The following is a 21416-nucleotide window of genomic DNA, read 5'->3' on the forward strand; positions in this document are numbered from 1 at the left end:
CCAAAGACATCACTGCCCCAGCCACTGCTGTCCCCCAAGCCACACCTGCCGATGTTGCTGCTGTAGCCGGTCCCACATCCACAGGCGGGACCGCTGTCAGACTGGGCGAGGGGGTAGGAAGCAACCCAGGGTGGGGACCAGAGAATTCCCCACTGAGCCAGTGGTGGGAACCACCTGCCACTGATAGGGCCCGGGCCCCCCTACCACTTCCTCCCAGATCCTGGACAACGAGGGGATCCCATAAAAGACTAGGCTGCTGGGTTTGCATCTAAAGGACTAGGCCACTGGGCCTGCAGTTAAAGGACCAGGCCTTGGAGTTAAAGGGGATGGGGCTGATGACCCCACCACACATGGCTAAAGTGGAATTCAAGAGATGTATGGGCCTTCTGCTGGGACAAGTTTCACTCAACTCCTAAAAGCAACCACTCCAATGATGCCATTCCTAAAAGGTCCATACATAATGTCAAACAACATTTTATCAAGTCAAACTGGAGGAAATTCAGGTTCAAATTACAGTAGACTTCCGATAATCCGGAACCTATGGGACCTAGGTGGTGCCGGACTATCAGGAGGTACTATAAACTGGTTATATATATATACTGTATACAAAGTGTTCTTAACCCTTTTTATTGTACATACTATATACAGTATACTGTAATGTTTTGTTTTTTTAAGCCTTTTTTACCCTTTTTGCTCAGTTCAGCTGCTGCCGCTGTTACCTTGTGACTCATTTTTTGCCGAAGCTCACTCACTAGGCTCTTGCCATTTTGAAGCCGGACTATTGGATGCCGGACTATTGAAGTTTTACTGTATAGGGTTTGGGTTTTACATTTAAAAGGTAATCACGTCTCATATTATATTATTAATTACTACTACTGCTACTACTACTACAACAACAACGGCTCTTAGGGAGCCAAATCAAGGCCCATTGTGCCAAGGAAGAAGACAATTCCTGCCTCAGACATCTCATAGCTGACATCAAACAGGATCTGATGCATGGACCAAGTAGACAAATGGGGCAAGAGTGAGTGAGAGGATAATGTAACAAAATGAACAGAGTTTAATAGAAAAATAGATGTCACACACAGCTTATCACTTGTCCAACCATTGCCAGCTGGTAGTAATTTTTAGGCATATAGCAGAGGTTGGATTTACAAGGGGTCAAGGTGGCACATTTTGCAATTTTGATGAGTTTTACTTATCTATAGTGGGAAGCAAGGAAGTTACCAGATAAATACTTGATGGGGAAGTGAAGAAGCAGGCAAGTGAGGCTGTCGCTGGTGGCAGAACAAAGGCAGAAAACAGGAGCATCATATATAGGCTGATCTGATGGTGATGGAACAGGTAAATGTTGAAGGAACTTGAAAACAAAGATAAGGAGCTTGTGTCTGACGTGGTGGAAAAGGGAGGGAATATTTTATGTTGTCTAAAAATGTGGACAGACTCCACTGACGCAAAAAGGAAAATGGAAAAATCTGTAGATGAAATCAAAGGCAAATTTCTCTGATGGGTGGATACATTTACATCTCTATGGAATGAAATCTTTATGTACTTTGATATCTGTGCTCCCAGTCAGGAGAACCTAATCAGAGACTTTGAAGCTTGTTAGGTCATCTCTCCTGTTTATTTAAACCCCAGTTATACAAAGGTTTCCAGTGTCAGCACAGATTTTCCAATGGCCTTTTAATTTTAAAATACTGTCATTATAATTATTGTTTCGTTCTCAATTATGTGAAAATGGGTGAGCTGGGGGAAAAATATGAAGTGCCAATGAGTCTAAATAGGATTGTCTACATCAGGTCATCTGCTACAGTTGCTGTAAATTTAAAGGATAATTCTTGTGATTCCTGCTTGGAAGATTTTTCTGTTTAGATGAAAAACCTCTAGCAGGAAAGGTTATGTAAGAAAGGTATTTTCCCCTGTATTGGAAATTATGGCCTCTCCCATGTATTGAGACCCTAACTGGTCACTGTGCCATGCTTATATGTTCCCTTATCCCTTTGCAAGGGATTGATAGTTTTATTCCTTTGCAGAGCTAATACTACTTTCCCGAGGTACCTCTGCTGCAGATAAAGGAGGGAAAGAGAATGTTTTCTGGAGTTGTAACACAGGATACAGAGAAACCACTGGCAAAGAATAAGTGCACAGTTTTGTTTTGTTTTTCCTTCTGGCACCGGTGAGCTGTGTGTTTTGGCCCATTGTATAAAGAAGACTTTTACTACGTGAGGCCCTAAATAAGGGAAAATCTCATCCCAAAAGGGGAAGCCAATGTTTGCAATCAGTCTCTACCACTTAGGTGAATTTTAAGTTGGCTTCATTCTTAGACAGTTTAAGATATTTTCTGAATGCTCAGATGTATTTACAGATACTGCACAGGATCATTTAAACATTCTTCTCAATAGAGTTATACAGTCACAGCAAGAAGACATAAGACCCGTGCTTCTCCAAACAATACAGCCATATACACATTTAAAAAATCCTATTTGTTTAGTTTTTTAAAAGAACTTCATATTTCAAATCTGTCCTTTAGCACAGGATGAACAAGCTACTGTAATTCCTAAATATGACATTTAGCTTATAGTCCATTGCACAAGCAAACAATTAACGTGCCTGACATTTTTATTCAGATTTATTCTGTATTTGAAAAGCCTCTATCACTGAGGCAATTCAAAGGCTGGAATTATTGACAAAAGGATCAACTCAGCAACTTAAGATGATATCTTCTTAAAAGAAAACTTAAGATAATATCCTCCACTGTACTCTTCTAGTAGAGGGAGGAAAACTCTCAAATACCCATCTAATGACAGGAGTATAGATAGAAAAATAGGACATCCCTGCCTGATCAGAGATACTATTCTGCTAAAAAGCTTTTCTCTGCCTGTCAGAGGTCCAAGTTCTAGAAAGAGGAGTGTAAAAGAAACATTCACAGTGTTTTAGAGCCCATTCCAATGCATTAAGAATACACAGGCTATAAAAAAAGTAACAGTAACCTTATATGTATATAAATTGGCACATGGATACTATAGTGATAAGCTCAGTTTAGAAACACTCTGGATCACATTAAACAAAAAATTGTTAACATGCCAGTGCATTCCTGAGAAACTAAATGATGTAATCGTGATGAACTCCATACACCTGTATTTTACAAATCACTCTTTGTGTAAATCAACACAGCTCCGGTCTATGAAACTTTTCCTCTAGCCTTAGTTGAGCATACAGCCCTTTGATTTTATGTTGATTGGGGCTTTATTTTGCCTTTTAGTTTTTATCAGTTCAACAATGAATCATATAAATCCCTCAATCCACAGCATTTTAAAACATTATCATAAATGTATTATTATTAAAGGAAACTATACAGAGATACAGAATATGGGCAAAGTTGACCTCATTCAATTTATTATTTGCCAGTGGTGGCATACTCCAGGGATTTAGCACCCAATTTCTGGCTGTTCCTACCTCTCTGCCCTGCTGTTGAAAACGATAATGTTGTACTAGCACAGCCATGCAACTAACAGTATGCCAGTACTGTAAGAAGATCTGGTTCCTCTCCCCATCCCCCACTCCCGCTACAGCCCCTACCCATATCCTTGTCCCAACCAGCTGGAAGCCTCTCAGCAGGTGTCATGGGAGTGGAAATGCTGCCCTTTCTTTGCAGTAGCTCCCAGGTGGCCCTGAATAACAAAGCTCATTGGGCTAGAAGTGGCCAAGGAAAGCATTTCGTGTGTATATGTAGGCAGCAGTGGAGAAGAAGCAGTACTGTGAAGGAGATCTGCTGGAAGGGGGAGATAACGTGGTAAATATAACAGAGTGCTCCAGCATTGGTGAACTGGGGTATAAGAAACTTGAAACAGGGAAACGAGTAGTCCTGTGGCACCTTAGAGACTAATAAATATATATTCTCTCTCTCTCTTGATATATATATCATCAGCTTTCATAGACAAAACCCACTTCTTCATAAGAACGGCCATACTGGGTCAGAACAAAGGTCCATCTAACCCAGTATCCTGTCCGCTGAAAGCGGCCAATACCAGATGCCCCAGAGGGAGGCAACACAACGGTAATCCTCATGTGATCCCTCACCTCTCATTCATTTCCAGACAAACAGAGGCTAAGGATACCATTCCTACCCTTCCTGGCTTATAGCCATTGACAGACCTAACCTCCATGAATCTATCTAACTCTTTTTTGAACCCTGTTAAAGTTCTGGCCTTCACCGCATCCTCAGAAAGGAGTTCCATAGGTTGACTGTGCGCTGAATTAAGAAAAACTTCCTTTTGTTAGTTTTAAACCTGCTGCCTATTACTTTCATTTGATGACCCCTAGTTCTTATATTGTGGGAATAAGTAAATAACTTTTCCTTATTCACTTTTTCCATACAAGTCATAATTTTATAGACCTCTATCATATTCCCCCTTAGTCTCCTCTTTTCTAAGCTGAAAAGTCCAAGTCTTTTTAATCTCTCTTCATATGGGACCAGTTCCAAACCCCTCATCATTTTTGTTGCCCTTTTCTGAACGTTTTCCAATGCCAATATATCTTTTTTGAGATGAGGTGACCACATCTGTACGCAGTACAGGCAGTCCCCGACTTACGTGGATCCGACTTATGTCGGATCCGCACTTACAAACGGGGCTTTTCTCGCCCCGGAGCTCACGGGTGGCGGGTCACCACCCGTGTCCTCCGGGGCGAGAAAAGCTTCTCCCGGTCTCCCTGGTCTGCTGGGGGGGGGGGTCCAGCAAAGCCGCTGGACCCCCCCCCAGCAGACCAGGGACACCCGAGAAAAGCCGCCACCTGGGCGGCTTTGCTCCCGGGCAAGCGAGCAAAGCCGCCCAGGCGGCGGCTTTGCTCGGATGTCCCTGGTCTGCTGGGGGGGGTCCAGCGGCTTTGCTGGACCCCCCCAGCAGATCAGGGGGACAGGAGCAAAGCCGCGGAGCACGCCCACAGCAGGACAGCCCAGGCGCGCTTGGGCTGTCCCGCTGTGGGCGTGCTCCAAGGCTTTGCTCTCCGTCTTCCTGGTCTGACCAGCAGACCAGGGAGATGGGGAGCAAAGCCGCGGAGCACGCCAGCAGTGGGACAGCCGTGCCGCGCCTGGACTGTCCCACTGCCTGCGTGCTCTGCGGCTTTGCTCCACGTCTCCCAGGTCAGCAGACCAGGGAGACGGAGCAAAGCCGTGGAGGTCTTGGGCGGTCCCGCCACCCCCGTCTCCCTGGTCTGCTGGGGGGGGGGTGCAGCTAGTGCCCCCCCCAGAAGACCAGGCTTTTCTTGCCTCCCCTGGGGTAGAGCAGCTGGGGGCTGCCGGGTTGGTCCCGCAGCGCCGCTCCGGACCAACCCGGCAGCACCCCAGCTGCTCTGCCCCAGGCGTCCTAATTCAGCCGCTTCTGGTCAGTTTCAGCAGCGGCTGAATCAGGACGCCAGGGGCAAAGCAGCTGGGGTGCTGCTGGGTTGCTCCAGTAGCGCCAAGGAGCCGCGCTACTGGAGCAACCCAGCAGCACCCCAGCTGCTCTGCCCCAGGTGTCCCCAAGTCAGCCACTGCTGAAACTGACCAGCGGCTGACTACAGGAAGCCCGAGGCAGAGTTGCTCTGCCCCAGGCTTCCTGGAATCAGCCGCTGATCAGTTTCAGCAGCAGCTGACTTGGGGACGCCTGGGTTTCTTAAGTTGAATCTGTATGTAAGTCAGAACTGGCATCCAGATTCAGCCGCGGTTGAAACTGATCAGTTTCAGCAGCGGCTGACGCCAGTTCCGACTTACATACAGATTCAACTTAAGAACAAACCTACAGTCTCTATCTTGTACGTAACCCGGGGACTGCCTGTATTCAAGATGTGGACATACCATGGTTTTATGTTGGCTTGTTCTCTAGCCCTTTTTAAATGACTCCTAACATTCTGTTTGCTTTTTTGACTCCCGCTGCACACTGAGTGGATGTTTTCAGAGAACTATCCACAATGACTCCAAGATCTCTCTCTTGAGTAGTTGTAGCCAAATTAGTCCCCGCCATATTGTATGTACAGTTGGGATTATTTTTTCCAATGTGCATTACTTTACATTTATCAACAATAAATTTCATTTGCCATTTTGTTGCCCAATCACTTAGAATCATAGAATCATAGAATAATAGGACTGGAAGGGACCTCAAGAGGTCATCGAGTCCAGCCCCCCGCCCTCAAGGCAGGACCAAGCTCCACCTACACCATCCCTGACAGATGTCTATCTAACCTGTTCTTAAATATCTCCAGAGAGGGAGATTCCACCACCTCCCTTGGCAATTTATTCCAATATTTGACCACCCTGACAGTTAGGAATTTTTTCCTAATGTCCAATCTAAACCTCCCCTGGTGCACTTTAAGCCCATTACTCCTTGTCCTGTCCTCAGAAACCAAGAGGAACAAATTTTCTCCTTCTTCCTTGTGACACCCTTTTAGATATTTGAAAACCGCTATCATGTCCCCCCTTAATCTTCTTTTTTCCAAACTAAAAAAGCCCAGTTCATGAAGCCTGGCTTCATAGGTCATGTTCTCTAGACCTTTAATCATTCTTGTCGCTCTTCTCTGTACTTAGTTTGGTGAGATCTTTTTGAAGCTCTTCACAGTCTGCTTTGGTCTTAACTATCTTGAGCAGTTTGGTATCATCTGCAAATGAGCTTGATGATCAGTTTGGTATCATCTTCAGAGTGGAGAAAAAAGGGGGACTCTCCGAATTTATAACAGAAAACAAAGGGAGAGGGGAAAAAATGTACCTGCCGATTGTAGTGCTGGTGCTAATGAGGCTAACTGAGTGAGAGGGTAGGGTCCCATACTTAGTCTTTGATGTCAAGGAGGTGTTGAATGTAAGGAAGTTGGTTTTATAATGAGCCATTCAGTTCAAGTCTTTGTTCATACCAAGGGAAACAGTGTCAAATTTATATATAAAAGTCAATTACGCAATCTCTCTCTGTAGCTGGCTTGTGAAATTCCTTTGTAGAAGAATAGCTACTTTTAAATCCATTATTGAGTGCCCAGACAGGTTTCTGTGTGTTACCATTTCCAGTATCTGATTTGTGTCCATTTATCCTTTGTCACAGAGACTGTCCAGTATAGCCAATATACATGGCAGGGGGCATTACTGGCACTTGATGGCATATATCAAGTGGGTTTTGCCCACAAAAGCTCAGGATACTATATATTTTTGTTAGTCTCTAAGGTGCCACAGGACTACTCGTTTTTAAAGTTACAGACTAACATGGCTACCCCTCTGAGACTTGAAAGAGGAAGTCAGAGTTGGGTTTAGACAGACATTTAACGAAATATTTACAAACAAAAGGGAAAATCCTGCTGTCCTTAAACTACTATAACTAAACCTTTTTTACTACTATACTCTCATGAGTAAGGGAGAAGGATTTGGCCTAGTCCTGAACTGAAGGCAGTCAGTTCCCTAAATCAGTAGTTCTCAACCACAGGCATACCTACCTCTAGGGATATGCAGAGGTCTTCTGGGAAGTGCACCAAAACACCTAAGTGTTTGCTTCGTTTTACAACAGGCTACATAAAAAGCACTAGCAAAGTCAGAACAAACTAAGTTTTACAATTATATGGTACAATGAGAAAAGTAAGCTGGTTTTCAGTAAATACAGGTTGAACCATCCAAATCTAGGACTCTGGTCCGGCAACATCTCTAGTCCAGAAAGAGCACAGATGTTGCTGGACCAAAGATCCCTGGAGGCAGGAAGTGGGAGACAGCCAGGAATCCCATGGGGATTGAGTAGCCCTGGAGAGCCCCAGTCTGGTGAGCTCTGGCGGTGGCTTGGGTACCCCAGTCCTGGCCAGAAATACCTGGCATCAGCCAGGGAGCACTGGCCCCAGCAAGGCTGGTGGCGACCATGGAGCCCCAGCAGCAGCGAGGCTGTTGGCAGCCACGGAGCAATGGCCCTATCCAGGAACCCCAGAGAGCCCCGAGCAATGAGGCTGGCGGTGGTCGGAGAGACCCTGCCCCACAGCTCCGAGAGGAGCTGGGAGTGGCCCGGCAGCCAGTTGACCTCCTCTGATCTAGCAAACTCCCTGGTTAGGGACTTCTCAGATCCTGAGAGTGCCAGCCCAGGGAGGTCCAACCTGTAGTGTGTTGTGACACTTCTGTATTTTTATGTCTGCTTTTGTAAAGAAGAAGTTTGAAAGTGAGGTGTAAGTTTGGGGTGCGCAAAACAAATCAGATTTCTGAAAGGGGTACAGTGGTCTGGAAAGGCTCAGAGCCACTGCCCTAAATTATTACAACAGCTGCCTTGTACAGGGACATTTTCAACATAAAAATAAGCAGGCACTACTCTAAGAACTTGAATAGACACACATTCACTTAGGCCAGAGGTGAATTCAACCCATAGAGTGTAAATCAAATACTAAACAATGATCAGAGAAGTGAAGCCAGACCAAAAAACTGGCTGATCTTATGCTACAAAGTTTATTATGTCTGTAAAAACATCTCAATACTCTTGCACAGTAATAAAAATCGCTTTTATTCTGAGTGAAGCAGGCAGTCAAAACAGCCCCAACAATGACAAACTTTTAATGCACCCAAAACTTTGACTTATGTTTGAGCCAAATCATATTCTTATAACTATTACTTCACTCCATGCTTTTAAAAAACCCCTTGATAGAAATCTGTTTTGATTTAATGTATAAAATTTGGGAATTGCATTAGGATGTGCCAAGCCAATTTTATCTAACAAATCTTTACAATCAGGCAATTAAGATTCCCTTCAAAGGAATGCAGTTTTCCCATGTTAGTTTTATCTCTCAGCATTTTAATATTGCCAGTCACTTTTTACTCTATTTGCCATGAATGTTTAAATATTTAATACTGAATTGGTGTTTCAAAGCCGAATTAAAGGCAAACTACAAACTGCATCAATTTTTAGTCACATTTTTAAACAACAAAATCCCAATTTATCCGTAACTTTAATAATCTATATGGCCTAGTAGACCAACTGTTGAACTGGGAATCTAGACACTTGGGTTCTGGACCCTGCTTTGCCTATGGCCTGCCGTTTGACCTCAGGCAAGCAATTTCATCTTTCTCTGCCTTAGATTCCCCACCCCTAAAACACAGATAACGATATTGACCTCTTTTATAAAGTGCTTTGGCACCTCTAGATATAAAGGGCTAGGTATTATTATTATTACTACTATCTGCCCTATGTGCTATCATTTAGGACACTGTTCCTCAATGCAATCAAATAACAAAATGGCACTCTCTATGCACTCATTTGATTGGCTAACAAATGTCGTTTTTTACAAGGTTCAGGGAGCTTGATTCTCTCTTCTAAGCAAGTGAGTGCTAATTGGTAGGTACTTAAGGTAAAACATGGAATATGCTGAAAGAACATTGTGAAAATTGTAATCCCTAGTAGCTAAGGGCAGGTCTAGACTATGAGCGGCTTCCAAAAGAAGATATGCAAATTCGGCTTGAATTTGCATATATTCTTCCATTTTTTTTCCTGGAAGAGGCTTCTCTGATATTTGGCCTGTCTACATGGGACCAAATATCAGTAAAGCCCCCTGTAAACCTCTTTTTAGGAGGAATAAGGGGGTTTTCGAAAGAGGGTTTTTTTCTGATATTTGGCCCCAGGTAGACAGGCCAAATATCAGAAAAGCCTCCTCTGGGAAAAAAAAATGGAAGAAAATATGCAAATTTTAGATGAATTTGCATATCTTCTTTTGGAAGCCACGTGTAGTCTAAACGGACCTTCACTTTCAGGTCTCTAACTACAATAAATCAGAATTCTGGACATAATTATATGCAGCCATGGTTCTTATTTTAAAGCCTTGTATATCACCAGAATCAAGCCACAGGCCTTTCATACCAGATACTTCTACGTTTTGATGATTATTCTCCCATCTCTATCCTATAGATTTTTAAACATTCTGTGCCACAGAGAATATTTCAGATGTATCCCAAATTTGGCATGAAGAGAGATTTCAGACTACAGCCAAACGTTTATTTCAAACTAAATCTCCCCATCAAATAATCCATGGGTAGTTTTTAACACAAAATTGCAAGTTTTTTAGATCATCATTCAGTTGTAACCCAAGAACTCTGCCACAACTGGTAGAATGAGTTTGTAGCACACACATTGTTAAACACCATGAATCAGGTGGCTGGAACTCTGTCACTGCCAGTAAAATAATGTTGATCCTCTTCTCATGTGTGTGCTCTCCTCCCCCGCCAATTGGTAACCTTGGCAGAGTCCTTTACATTTCTGGATTTTTTAGAGGAAAACAGAATAAAAGTTTCAAGTTCCTCATGCTTTCAGATGTATCACAGACTGCTAGAGTCTCGAAAGAGGATATGCAATTTCCACGGGAATTTGCATATCTTCTTACAATCTCACTTTCGAAAGCAGCACTTTTGAAAGTGAATGTAGTTTAGACACAGCTTTTTCAGCGAACCTGCCCTCCTTCATCAAAAAGCCACGTAAACCTCATTTTTTGAGGAATTTGCATATCCTCTTTCGACACGCTAGCGAAGTCTAGATGAGCCGAGAGCTACCAGCCTTCAAATATCAACATCTAGGCCACCTTTATTACATTATAATGTTTGAGATATAATAGACATATCCTATTTTAAGAAGGGTAGACACTGACTTTTAAGTACCACCACTTGACCTTGCTTTGGGACATCAAATAATTTTGTCTTTTCTACCTCTAAAACCATGCTGGAGAGAAGATCCTGAAGAATTCAAGCCTGATTGCCCATAATTCTCTCTTCTTTCCTTGTCTTTACCTCCCCCAAAAGAATAGTCACCTGCTGATTTCTGTTTGATATGTACTGAACCTGTTGCCCCAAGAAACAAAATTGGCCTGATTTTTAGGGGAGCACTCTGTAGCTTCCATTGAAATCAATGAACACCACGTCTCTGAAAAAGTCAGGGAAAAGTACCTTAAAATTCAAATGCGCGAAAGTGAAGAGTATCAGGAAGGAATCACTATTACAGCTTTAAATATTTAATGTCTTTCAGGAAAGATGCCAGTTTTCCATTTTATCTCCCTTGTTGAAAACTCTTTTGATGTTTAATGGCTTTTTAGGTGTAGATGGCTGTTTAGTTACTAGAGTAAATGGATACTAAATGACAGATAAACAGGATGCAGAAAGACATATGTACTATTTATGCCAAGGCCAGCAGCTAACCTTGGTGTTTGTGTTGTGTCTGATGTCTTACCTTCCATAAGAGCACAGCCAACAACAGGAAGATGAGAATTCCCACCAGCAAACTAATTGCAATGATCCATCCCACAACATAACCACGAGGCTCCAGATTGTGCAAGGCCTCAAAGACCACCTACAAAGCAATTAGAAAAGATCTTTTACAACTGGAAGCTGTACAGTTTTCCCTGGTACTCATCTTACTAAATACACAGCAGTTTAGTTTTACCGATCATATTTCTAATGTTAACAAACACTGAGATTAAAAATACATAACTGTTTAAAATGACAAGCATGGAATGGGTCTTCAATTTTGTGCTTTCAGACTCTTTTCCACAAAGATTTATTAAAAATTAGATTGTCGTCTCAGTAAATATCATTTAGCAAATATCTGCTTTGTCATTTTTCCCCAGATACTGATCTTGCTCTAGTACCTGCCTTAAAAGTGAACAGAGGTTTGCAAAGAACGCATTATCCTCCTATTGGTACAAATTCCCATGACACTGAACACATTTTGCACTTCACTCATACGTTTTTTAATGGTGCCAACCTCCCAGACACTTCATATAAAAACCCCGATATGCTTTTTTAAAATGCATAAATTGTTTTTGCTGAAAGCTAAACATTCCTCCTTGCTTCATTCACTGACTTATTTCATGAGATATGGAGTTTGGGGATCCACTGGGGTCCTCCTCTTTGCAGACCCATTCCCTGGCTGCAAAGATGCATGGTGAATGAGGAAAGGTCTCCTGAGAATCCCAGACTTTATTTACTGTGCGCTTTCTCCTGCATATACTTCTCTGTGTTGCAGTGTCAACCATGTATATGTCCTATGTATGGCCTTCCTTAGCATTTAGATAAGCAAAATGTATTGCTCTTGCACTGTGTGCGAACTTCGAAGACTTATAATTCAGGCAACTCAAAACCAATTTTCACTGGAAAACTCAGAAGTGATTCTTATTCAAGGGAGGCTCCTTTCCTGTCAAAGTTTATCACATTAACCTCAAGTTCAACCTCAAACAGCTATGAATGGTTTTTTTTTTTTAAAGGGGGAAGAGAATGTTCCTCCCCCAACTCAGGCTTAACCATTTTTGCTCACTTTCAAAAATCCACATTTGGTTAGGAACTGTTGACTTGAACAATTTAGACAGAAAGGAAACATTTGGGAATTAGAAATAACTGAAAACAGAGGGTTAGAATTGATTAACATTGCAAGAGATTAATGTGAGCTATTTCTATTGGAAGAGGACATAAACGGCATGCTTTCACCTGTGAAATAGTCATGGTTTGGGCAAAGTGGTGCTTTTCAAACTCCGCCTTTCTCTTCCCTTTTCTCTGCTGCTTGTCATTGAAACAGCACCATTTATGACACAGTTATGGTGCATGTGTGTGTCTACACAGTTTATTTATAGAAAGTAAATACACGAGTAAACAAAAAAAAAGAAGCTAAATTTGGGGCCTTCCATCCTTGATGGCGTCCTGCTAAATAACTTCAGCATTCTGCTGGCTGATCAGGATGAGACTGGACTGTACCATTTATACAAACATGATACAAATACAGCTAAACTTACACACATTTCTTTTCCCTCCATGAAAACAGTTTGCGTATCAGTTGGTAATTCTATCTATCCACCAGATTATTTGATCAGAATGTTGCATGAACAGCAACAAATGTTTGAGGGAAGCTGAAATGTATTAATTGGTGACTGCCATTTTCAAAATATTTTCCCATAGCCAGTTGCACCAGGACCCCGAGAGTTGTAAGCAAAAAACACCACCACTACCATCCTGTGGTCCTGTGTGGTGAGGCTTTTTGGCCCTAACAGGCAGCCGCCCTCCCTCTTGCCTCCCTGCACCGGGACGGACAGTTCCCCTGTGGAACCCAGTAAGCACTAGGGTTGCCAGGCTGTCTCCGTATTGAGCTGGACAGCCTAGGATTTTCGCCTCCTGGCCAGGAAAACATCAGAAAGTACTGGACATTTTAGGTATTTTCTGAATTTTTTTTTACGAGACAGGAGGCGAAAATACCGAACTGTCCAGTTCAATACCAGACACCTGGCAACCCCTTACACAGGCCCAGCAGTTTAAGACTTGGCCTTTCCTCAGCAGGCAACTACACCACAAAAAAAATTCACATATAGTCTGGAACTTAGATCCTTGAAACCATCCATCTCTTTACTGCATACACAAGGTAAGCTAATGCAGAACTGTTATTTTAAATACAATCTGTTCCTTGAGAATGCGGGGGAAGTAGGTGCAACTGATTCCCTCAAAATATGAGATGCCTTATTTCACATGGGTTAAAAAGGAAACCACCCAATGACAAGTCAAATCAAATCAACAACACACAAACACAACTTTTTATTTAAAAAACTCCAAGCTATCACTATCACTTGAAAGTTCTTCTAATGCCAATGATTTTAGAGAGTGGTGACATTTACCATTCTTTGTGGCAACTATTAGTTTCTTTCATATATTGTAGAAATTCTAGTGCACTGTTAACTTCTTTAGGTTTCTCATTGTTAAAGCAGTAACAATAATATAATCAATAGAATGGAGGGTATGACCTTGATGTCACAGAGCATATGGTAGAATATTTTATGTTATCAATAAACCTAATCCAAATTCAAGAAAATGTTTCCTTTAAAGGAAAATAAATCAATGTGAATGAGCAGTTCCTTCCTCCTCTGTGAAGAGCATAAGAATAACTGGTCCAAACTTTAAAATTTTGAAAAGGGAACCTTGGTTTCATATATGAAAATACTCCCTGAAGGATGGAATTTCCCTATGCCCTCCTTTTTTGTTGTTGTTGTTGTTGTTTTGTGTGCTAAGCAAAGAACTACTGGAAAGATTTAAAGATGTTCTGAGATGATCTGCTCCTAAGTAACCCTCTCTTGGCTTCCCAGAAAGCATCATGGCGCTAACATAACATTTGGCTCAATCACATTGTTCAGCCTTCATCTGTGCAATACTCTGCAGTGGTCTTGTCTTCTTTCTCTATGTTCTGTCTACATCAATCTGTTTTCTCTTGTTTCATACATAAATTGCAAGCGACTAGCACAACGAAGTCCTGGTCCAAGGCGGCGGTCCTTTGTACTATAATAATGCAAATAATGAATAGGTAGTAATAATGTCCATGTTCTCTGGTAATTATATTTCACCTCAAAGATAGATACATTTTAGCATTAAAAGCTAACACAAAGCACATCAAGATGTCTGGATGGATGGAGAGTTTCCTGTAAGTTTGGCCTGTATGAAAACTGTTTTTAGGAAAATGCCACCTCATATCTTCCATATATCATTGTGCCAATTTGGAAAGATTATTCAGTGTGTCAAATGTAGCTCATTTCTAATGGTGGCTCCAATGTGCTTCTGTCCTCTAGCAATATAAACCAGCTCAGAAGACAATACTACAGTTATTTCCCACGGCACATATAGGGAAAAATTACTAACACAGATGCTGATGGGTAGGAAATTTGACAAATACTGACTTTTTAGGGGTGGCTGTCTGCAAAATTAGGTCCTGTTCTCTACCCACTTCCCAGTGTACAAATGTCCATGTCACAAAAATCATTATCAGAATAAACCCTTTCTCAACAGATGACTTCATGGAGATGGAAAATGAACTGTATGATGTTCACCTCCCTAGGTACAAAACCCTTTAGTTCCGGTGTGAGTCTGGGATAATTGGAAGAAACGTTCACATTCAGAGCCAAAGCCATGCTTGCTCAGAGGGTGGGGGATAATAACTGTTTTATTCATTATTTGATGTCTTCTAGTACTAAATCAACCATAAATACTAAAGATATAAACCTATCACTAACTTCTTTATGGTTTTGTGGTTTGGAGTGGAGTGAGGAAGTTGTATATCTTAATTTACTTATCCCTCTGAAGCCCTCCAATACTAACCACAACCGATCTATAGGCACAGACATGATCAAGTCTACAATTATTGTATTCATGGTCATGCTGAAGAAAAAACACATAATGCATCGTATGTCAGAAGCCTTATCAGTAAGAGAACATTACAATGAACAGTGGGAAGCTGGGAATAAAAAAAGAAAGAAATTTGTCTCTCATAGAGAGTTTGGAGGCAGGCAATGACTATTGTGTGCCAACCTGCCTCTCTGCTTTGAAATGCTTACCACTGAAAACTCTGTCAGAGAACATATTTTGGACTTCCCATTAGCATCCAGATCAATAGCAGAACTGCTTTAGGACAGCTAATATTAAGAGCATGTAATGTGGTCTCAAATCTGAGAAACTTCCCACACAGTCCTGAAGCATACATTATTTGTAGAGGAGACAAGGGCATTTTGGGAAAGAGGACAGGTTTGACCCAAAAAGATATGAAATAGCAATAAAATACAGAGTAAATTAAGAGTTTACTTGTGAACTCCCAACAAATGCCAAGGAATGAAAAAAACTAGACTATCTTTAGAATGTATCAGGACTTCTATCTTTATATTTGCCTTTTAAATTTCATACTGCACTTATGGATTTTCAAAGTGGCATTTTAAATGAGTACACTGGGAAACTGCTAAGCTGAAACCCTTTTTCATTGTCCATACTACATGTTGAACCCAGGGGGCATGGATGACATGCAGAAAGTGATCTTATTCCTTCACAGCAATTTCATCCTTCTCCTTTCCGGTAATGCAGAATTGCACACTTTCATTGCTCTCTTAAATTTTCAACACTTCTGACCAAGAACACTTTTATCAGTTCAACATTTTGCTTTACGAAATTAATATTTTATATTTTACCATTGTGGTGAGCAGAAAGGGGGGAACAGATATCAGTTTCTCTTTAAAAGCTTATTCTTTACTGCGCCAATTCAGGAAAGTATTTTAATATTTTATGTCCCATAGGTTTTAATGATACGTAAGCATGTACTTGAAATTAAAATTTTACTTACATTCTTTGCTGTAAAAAGAATTGACTACTGAATTCAGGACCTATAAGAATGAGGAAGCTAATCAAATGAAAAATGATTTCAAATTGTCAAATTTAAAATCTAGGGATGTGAAAGATCCTTAATATTATTAACAATAATATTATTAACAATATTATTTTTAAGAATGTGTATATCCACAAATGTAGAACTGTGCATGGTACCCAGAATTTATTGTGCTTCCCTTTTTAGGAATGCAGTAGAGATAGGAGTACTGCAGATTTGACTAGAATTTAAAATTCTGGTTAATCAGTTAACTTAGGCTAACCTAATAGTTAGCTAGCTATTCAGAAGATGTGCTCCCAAAGTTACTCCTCCAAATCTGTCTTTTTATATCTTTCCTGTTAATAAGTAAAAGTTACAGCGTGTGCCATCTGAATCTAGATTAAACTCAACTATCTAGTTTTTCATGGGGTGCGCCCTTATATCTTTATTCATAACAGACCTAACTCCAGGTCCTATGAGCATGAAGACACTTCTTACGTTTGTTGCAGACTAGAATATTCATGTGTCTTGATCTGGCAGTTTCCTAATCTACTTAAAGCCGACAAGTGCAAGATGTTAAGGGATATTTGTAGGGCTGGACTGACCATATAAGTAAACTAGGCAGTCATGTAGGCTTTAAGAGGCACCAAATTTGATGGAAATGATTTTCTCCCTCTGTTTAAAAATATATTAATATGTTATCTTTTATAAATGAAAGTATCAAATATTTGACTTGCAAAACAGTGCATTATTGCCATATCAGAAGCGGAGTTATAGTATTTATTTCACATTGTGGAGTTCTGGTGTATATATAAATACAGTTAAAATTTGTCATGGCATAGCTTAAAAAGAGGGTCGCCTGGGTTTGCTGCACGGGGGCAGGGTCTGGCAGCGGAAGAAAGGAAGAAAAACTGTTGCAACTTGAAATGCAACTGTTCATAGCACTATCCAAAAATACCGTGTACAACTCAAAATGGTTAAAACTTTAAAATTGTCAGCTACTGGACAGTTTACCCTATACAGTGTACTTGAGTTAGGATTAATGCAATGTAGAGAAAATCATTATATTCATTGTTCATTTTTAATGTCAAGTAAATAAAGGTAAAATTTCACTCTAGACTCCTCATTTTTCTCTATATCGTATGTGAGGGGAAGGGAGCACCAAAGTCATAATTCACCTAACGTGCCAAATACTTATAGTAAAGATAATGGAATTCCTTCTCCTATACAGGAACATTTGCATGGTGTTGTCACTGGATCTGACAAGTCAATCACTACAGTTTTCTATGAATAAAATTATTGTTCTGAGAGACATTTCTAGAGGAGAAAAGAGTCTCATCCAGCAATGGGCAACCTAGACTGGTGAGTGGGCTGCATGACAAGATTGTCAGAACCAAGATGATCTCCCAGGATAGGGTAGTTTTGCCAAATGTGCTTGCATACCTAGAATTTGCAGAATGTGCTACTGAACCATAGCACACAGCACTTTAAATGGATGCAGAGGGAGCGCATGGTTCTCACAATCAATGTTTTATGCAATCAGCTTGCACCTCACTTCACATGCCTTTGCTTTAAGTGTCTGACACTTTAAGAATACCAGTAGGAAAAAAACTACCAGCAAAATCTGGCAACTCTGTGTGGTGGGTAATGGTAAAAAAAAAGTCTTGTGGGCCACACACAAAAACCCAGTAAGCTGCATGTGGCTTGCAGACTGTAGGTTGCCCTCTACCGGTCTCATCTATATGCGTCACATACCTTCAAGGATTGCAAGTCTCCCCTTAGTGTAACTATTAGTTATAAACATCCGTTTCAGCTATTATGAAAGGATGTGAGTCTTACCATTGCAAGCACTAAGCCTATGTAAAAACCAAATCCTGTTCACATTATTCACTTGATTGAATGGAGCTGCTTGTGTGAACAAAATGAGGATTTGCTTTATTGATATCAGAGAGGGAATACATTGAAGGAAGCCAATAAAACTCAAAGAAACTCCTGATACTGCCTTTAAAACTGGTATGTACTAAATCAATGCAACTGGTCTAAAAAAAAGAGATCTCTCATTCATTCAGTAATATTTGCCAAAAGAGAGCCTCTTGCCATCTCATTGGCTTTATTTAGAATTTTGCATGTCCCTTGAAGAAAATCTATGAGAGTTTGTGAAATTAATGAAGCCATATGAATGGACTTGTTATCATAAGTATTTAGTACACTAATTTGGAAACCGTCATTCCTGTTTCATGGTGTTCCTGTTTAAAATTGTTTGAGCTGTGATATTGGATGCTAAACTTCATACACAAAAAATGAAATCAGGACAGAATGACTGCCTAAATCAGTCTTAGCTAACAAGTCATATTGGCTTTATGGAAATTAGCATGATAGAGTGTTTAAAGACATTCTACTTTCACTACTAGATACCAACTCTGTCAGCTGACTCAAAGCATGTCCATCAACAGCAGCTCAGATGAAGCCTGTGGCCAAATGGATATGGTACAGCATTCAGTGGTCAACAAGAACAAAAGGAGAGAGAGAGAAAGGGATTTTTTTAAAAGAAGGAAGCAAGAGGAATGGACAAAGAAACTGTATCCCCCACCATCCCGTTTCTGGTTACAACTAAATAACTGTGGTTTGCAACAAGTATTGTTCTCAGCTGCATTCCACCAGAAGAGGGAGAAGGGAAGAAAAAAAACATTAATACCATGAGCCAAACCTCATGTCTTAAATTTTTCTCTCAGCATGACCCTATCCAAAACATACTACAGTGGAGAAACCAACAGACATATGGAAATAACAGAGAGAGACAGAAAATAGCATTCACATTAGAACAGACTAAAATCACAAATTGATGTTACACTACTAAAATATGCTAAGCATGCTCCCCTTTAGTTACAGTTTCTCAGAAACTAGCAGCAACCTTTTGTTTAAAGATGTGTATCTTTTCATAGCATGTAGGATGAAATCTGCAATCACTGTAACCCAAGCCCTTCCAGAGACAGGAAAATGACAATATTTTTTCCAAACTTTTGATAACAATGAAACACAGCAGACCACACATTGTAATTCAATTGTTTCTAAATTTTGAGCATGAAAGAGCAGTAATCCCCTTGAGTTCACAAAGTGCCCATCACTGGGAAGGATCCCCAAAACCTTTACAGATTGTTACATATAGGGGTGAAATCCTGGCTCTGTAAACTTCAATGGGGGCTAGGATTTAATCTCAAGTATTACAACACTAATAAATTATATGTAGCCACAGAACTGAAAGTCACGCAGTGTCACCCAACTGATTTAAAAAGACCCAGAGATAGGCCAATAAGTAGTGCTGCAGGGCAGTTATAGAGTGCATGAGGGAAATGTCACTGACGAAGGAATGGTATGAGTCCTATTTTTATGCTGCTAAATCCTGAAGTCCTTATTCAGACAAAATTCGCACTGAGCCAAGAGTAGTTTTTTTTGGATTAAGAACTGCTAAGAACAATTTGAGAGATTACCTCAGGATTTGACCCAGACAATAGTACTAAGATACTCAACAGAAAGAGACTATTTCCTTTTCTTTCCCATTTCTAAAGAAAATCTCTATTTCTGTTTTCTGAAATACTCCCTAATTTATTTAATTTGGGGGCTGGAACTGTCTACTTCTTCTGTGTTTGTAAAGCATCTAGCCCACTAAGAGCTGGATCCACAATTGCGGTCTTTGGTGCTATCTCAATACAAGAAATAATAAACCCAATTATGCTTCAAAGACAAAAGAAATCGATATAAGCAAAATCCATGCTCTGGCTAAGGTACATACTTGCAATTGGTCAGACTGTGCATGGGCAGTTGGTATGCTAGGAGGGGGAAGGAACGGCCTTCCCAAAACCACCAGCCTGGCCCTACCCATACTCTACCCCCAGAATGCCTACTATAGCAGCAATGGGCGCAGAGTATTGCTGCCCCAGACCACCTTCCCTGCCTGTGCTTCAGGCCAGGGGAGCTGAGGCCGCATGCCGCCCTCCTTCCCCATTGCTCTAGGGCTGGGGAGGCTATGACCGCATGTCCTCCTTCCTCCCCAGTTCTCCAGGGCCGGGGAGGCTGGAGTCATGTGCCCTCCTCCTTCTCTGTGAGCCAGTGAGGCTGTGGCTGTGCACTGTCCTCCATCCTGGGGACTGGGAGGCTGGGGCTGTGCACCCTCCCATCTCTGTGGTGCTGGTGAGGGGCAGCTTGGTTCCTGTACAGGGCTGGGGCCCGGGCAGCAGGGGTGGAGCTGGAGGCAGGGCTGGATGCTTGCTTCCTCCAGTCCTGCCTTCACCGATTGCCCATGAGATTGTGCATGAGCAGTGTAATTTTGTTTAAGAAGAGTTCATGTGCAGTGAAATGTTCAAAATCCAGGTCAATAAAGCCCGAATATATCAGTGGGACTACTTGCTTTGCTGAATCTAGGTCTAAAAGAATAGCTTCTCTACAGCATTAAATCCACAACTTCCTGCTAATGACATATTGCAACCCTCCACCATACTCAGTTTATATTACATATATAATTGGTAAGGGGATTGCAGATGAAAGGTGTTATATAAATGTAAAAATAATATTACTCTTTCTAATTGGGACATATTGAATTAGGACGACTGCGATTTGGGAGGGTGCTCTGGAGACTGATTTAGCCTAATGATAATGAAGAAAAACAACTGCTGCTTGATCAGAAGAGAATTAGCATATTCTGAATAATAGGTTCACACCTGCTCTGAAGCCTGGATATATATTTGAACTTAGCTACTTTATGTTATATTAAAAATTAAGGCTGAGGTTTATAATGCTGCCTTTGGGGACTTAGATGCACTACTCCCATTAAAAATAATGGAAATTAAGTTTCTAAATCCAGTAGGAGGCTTTGAAAATCTCAGCCTAACAGCTTTTTTTATGGTCATTAACCCAGTATTAAGCACATTAGAAAAAGCTGTAAACAATCTTTAAACACAGGGTTCCCAGACTGCTTGTACCACGAACATGGATAGTTTGTAAGCAAGATGGAAGCATTAGAATAAGGCTCAGTGAGACCAGCAAGAATTAAATATTCTGGATGGAATTTTTTGCCTAAGTGAATTAGGAACACAAAAGTGCCGCTGGCTTTCAATGGAGCTTGTGCTCCTGAGGCACTTGAGTACTTTGAAAATCCTATCACCTATTTTCAAATACAATTAAATGTCTTGTGGTTAAAGAGAGCTTCTCTTAAAAGGTAAATTTTCAGTCTGCTGGGGCTAAAGTAAAAAAGGAGCAGGAGTACTCTCTCACCATCCAGGGCTGATATAAATGAGTGACTCTACAATGCGT

At 41.1% G+C, this 21416-nt stretch overlaps 1 protein-coding gene across 1 annotated transcript in view; it reads right to left on the reverse strand.

Annotated features, from left to right (window-relative positions):
• ITGA9 (integrin subunit alpha 9) overlaps nucleotides 1–21416 on the reverse strand; it is a 332993-nt gene that overhangs the window by 14502 nt on the left and 297075 nt on the right. Inside the window, exon 27 of the mRNA XM_006124025.4 lies at nucleotides 11187–11306. Coding sequence (XP_006124087.1) covers nucleotides 11187–11306 — 120 coding nt within the window. The remainder of the gene's footprint in view (nucleotides 1–11186; nucleotides 11307–21416) is intronic.

This window comes from Pelodiscus sinensis, chromosome 2, assembly GCF_049634645.1.
Source record: "Pelodiscus sinensis isolate JC-2024 chromosome 2, ASM4963464v1, whole genome shotgun sequence".
NCBI lineage: Eukaryota > Metazoa > Chordata > Testudines > Trionychidae > Pelodiscus > Pelodiscus sinensis.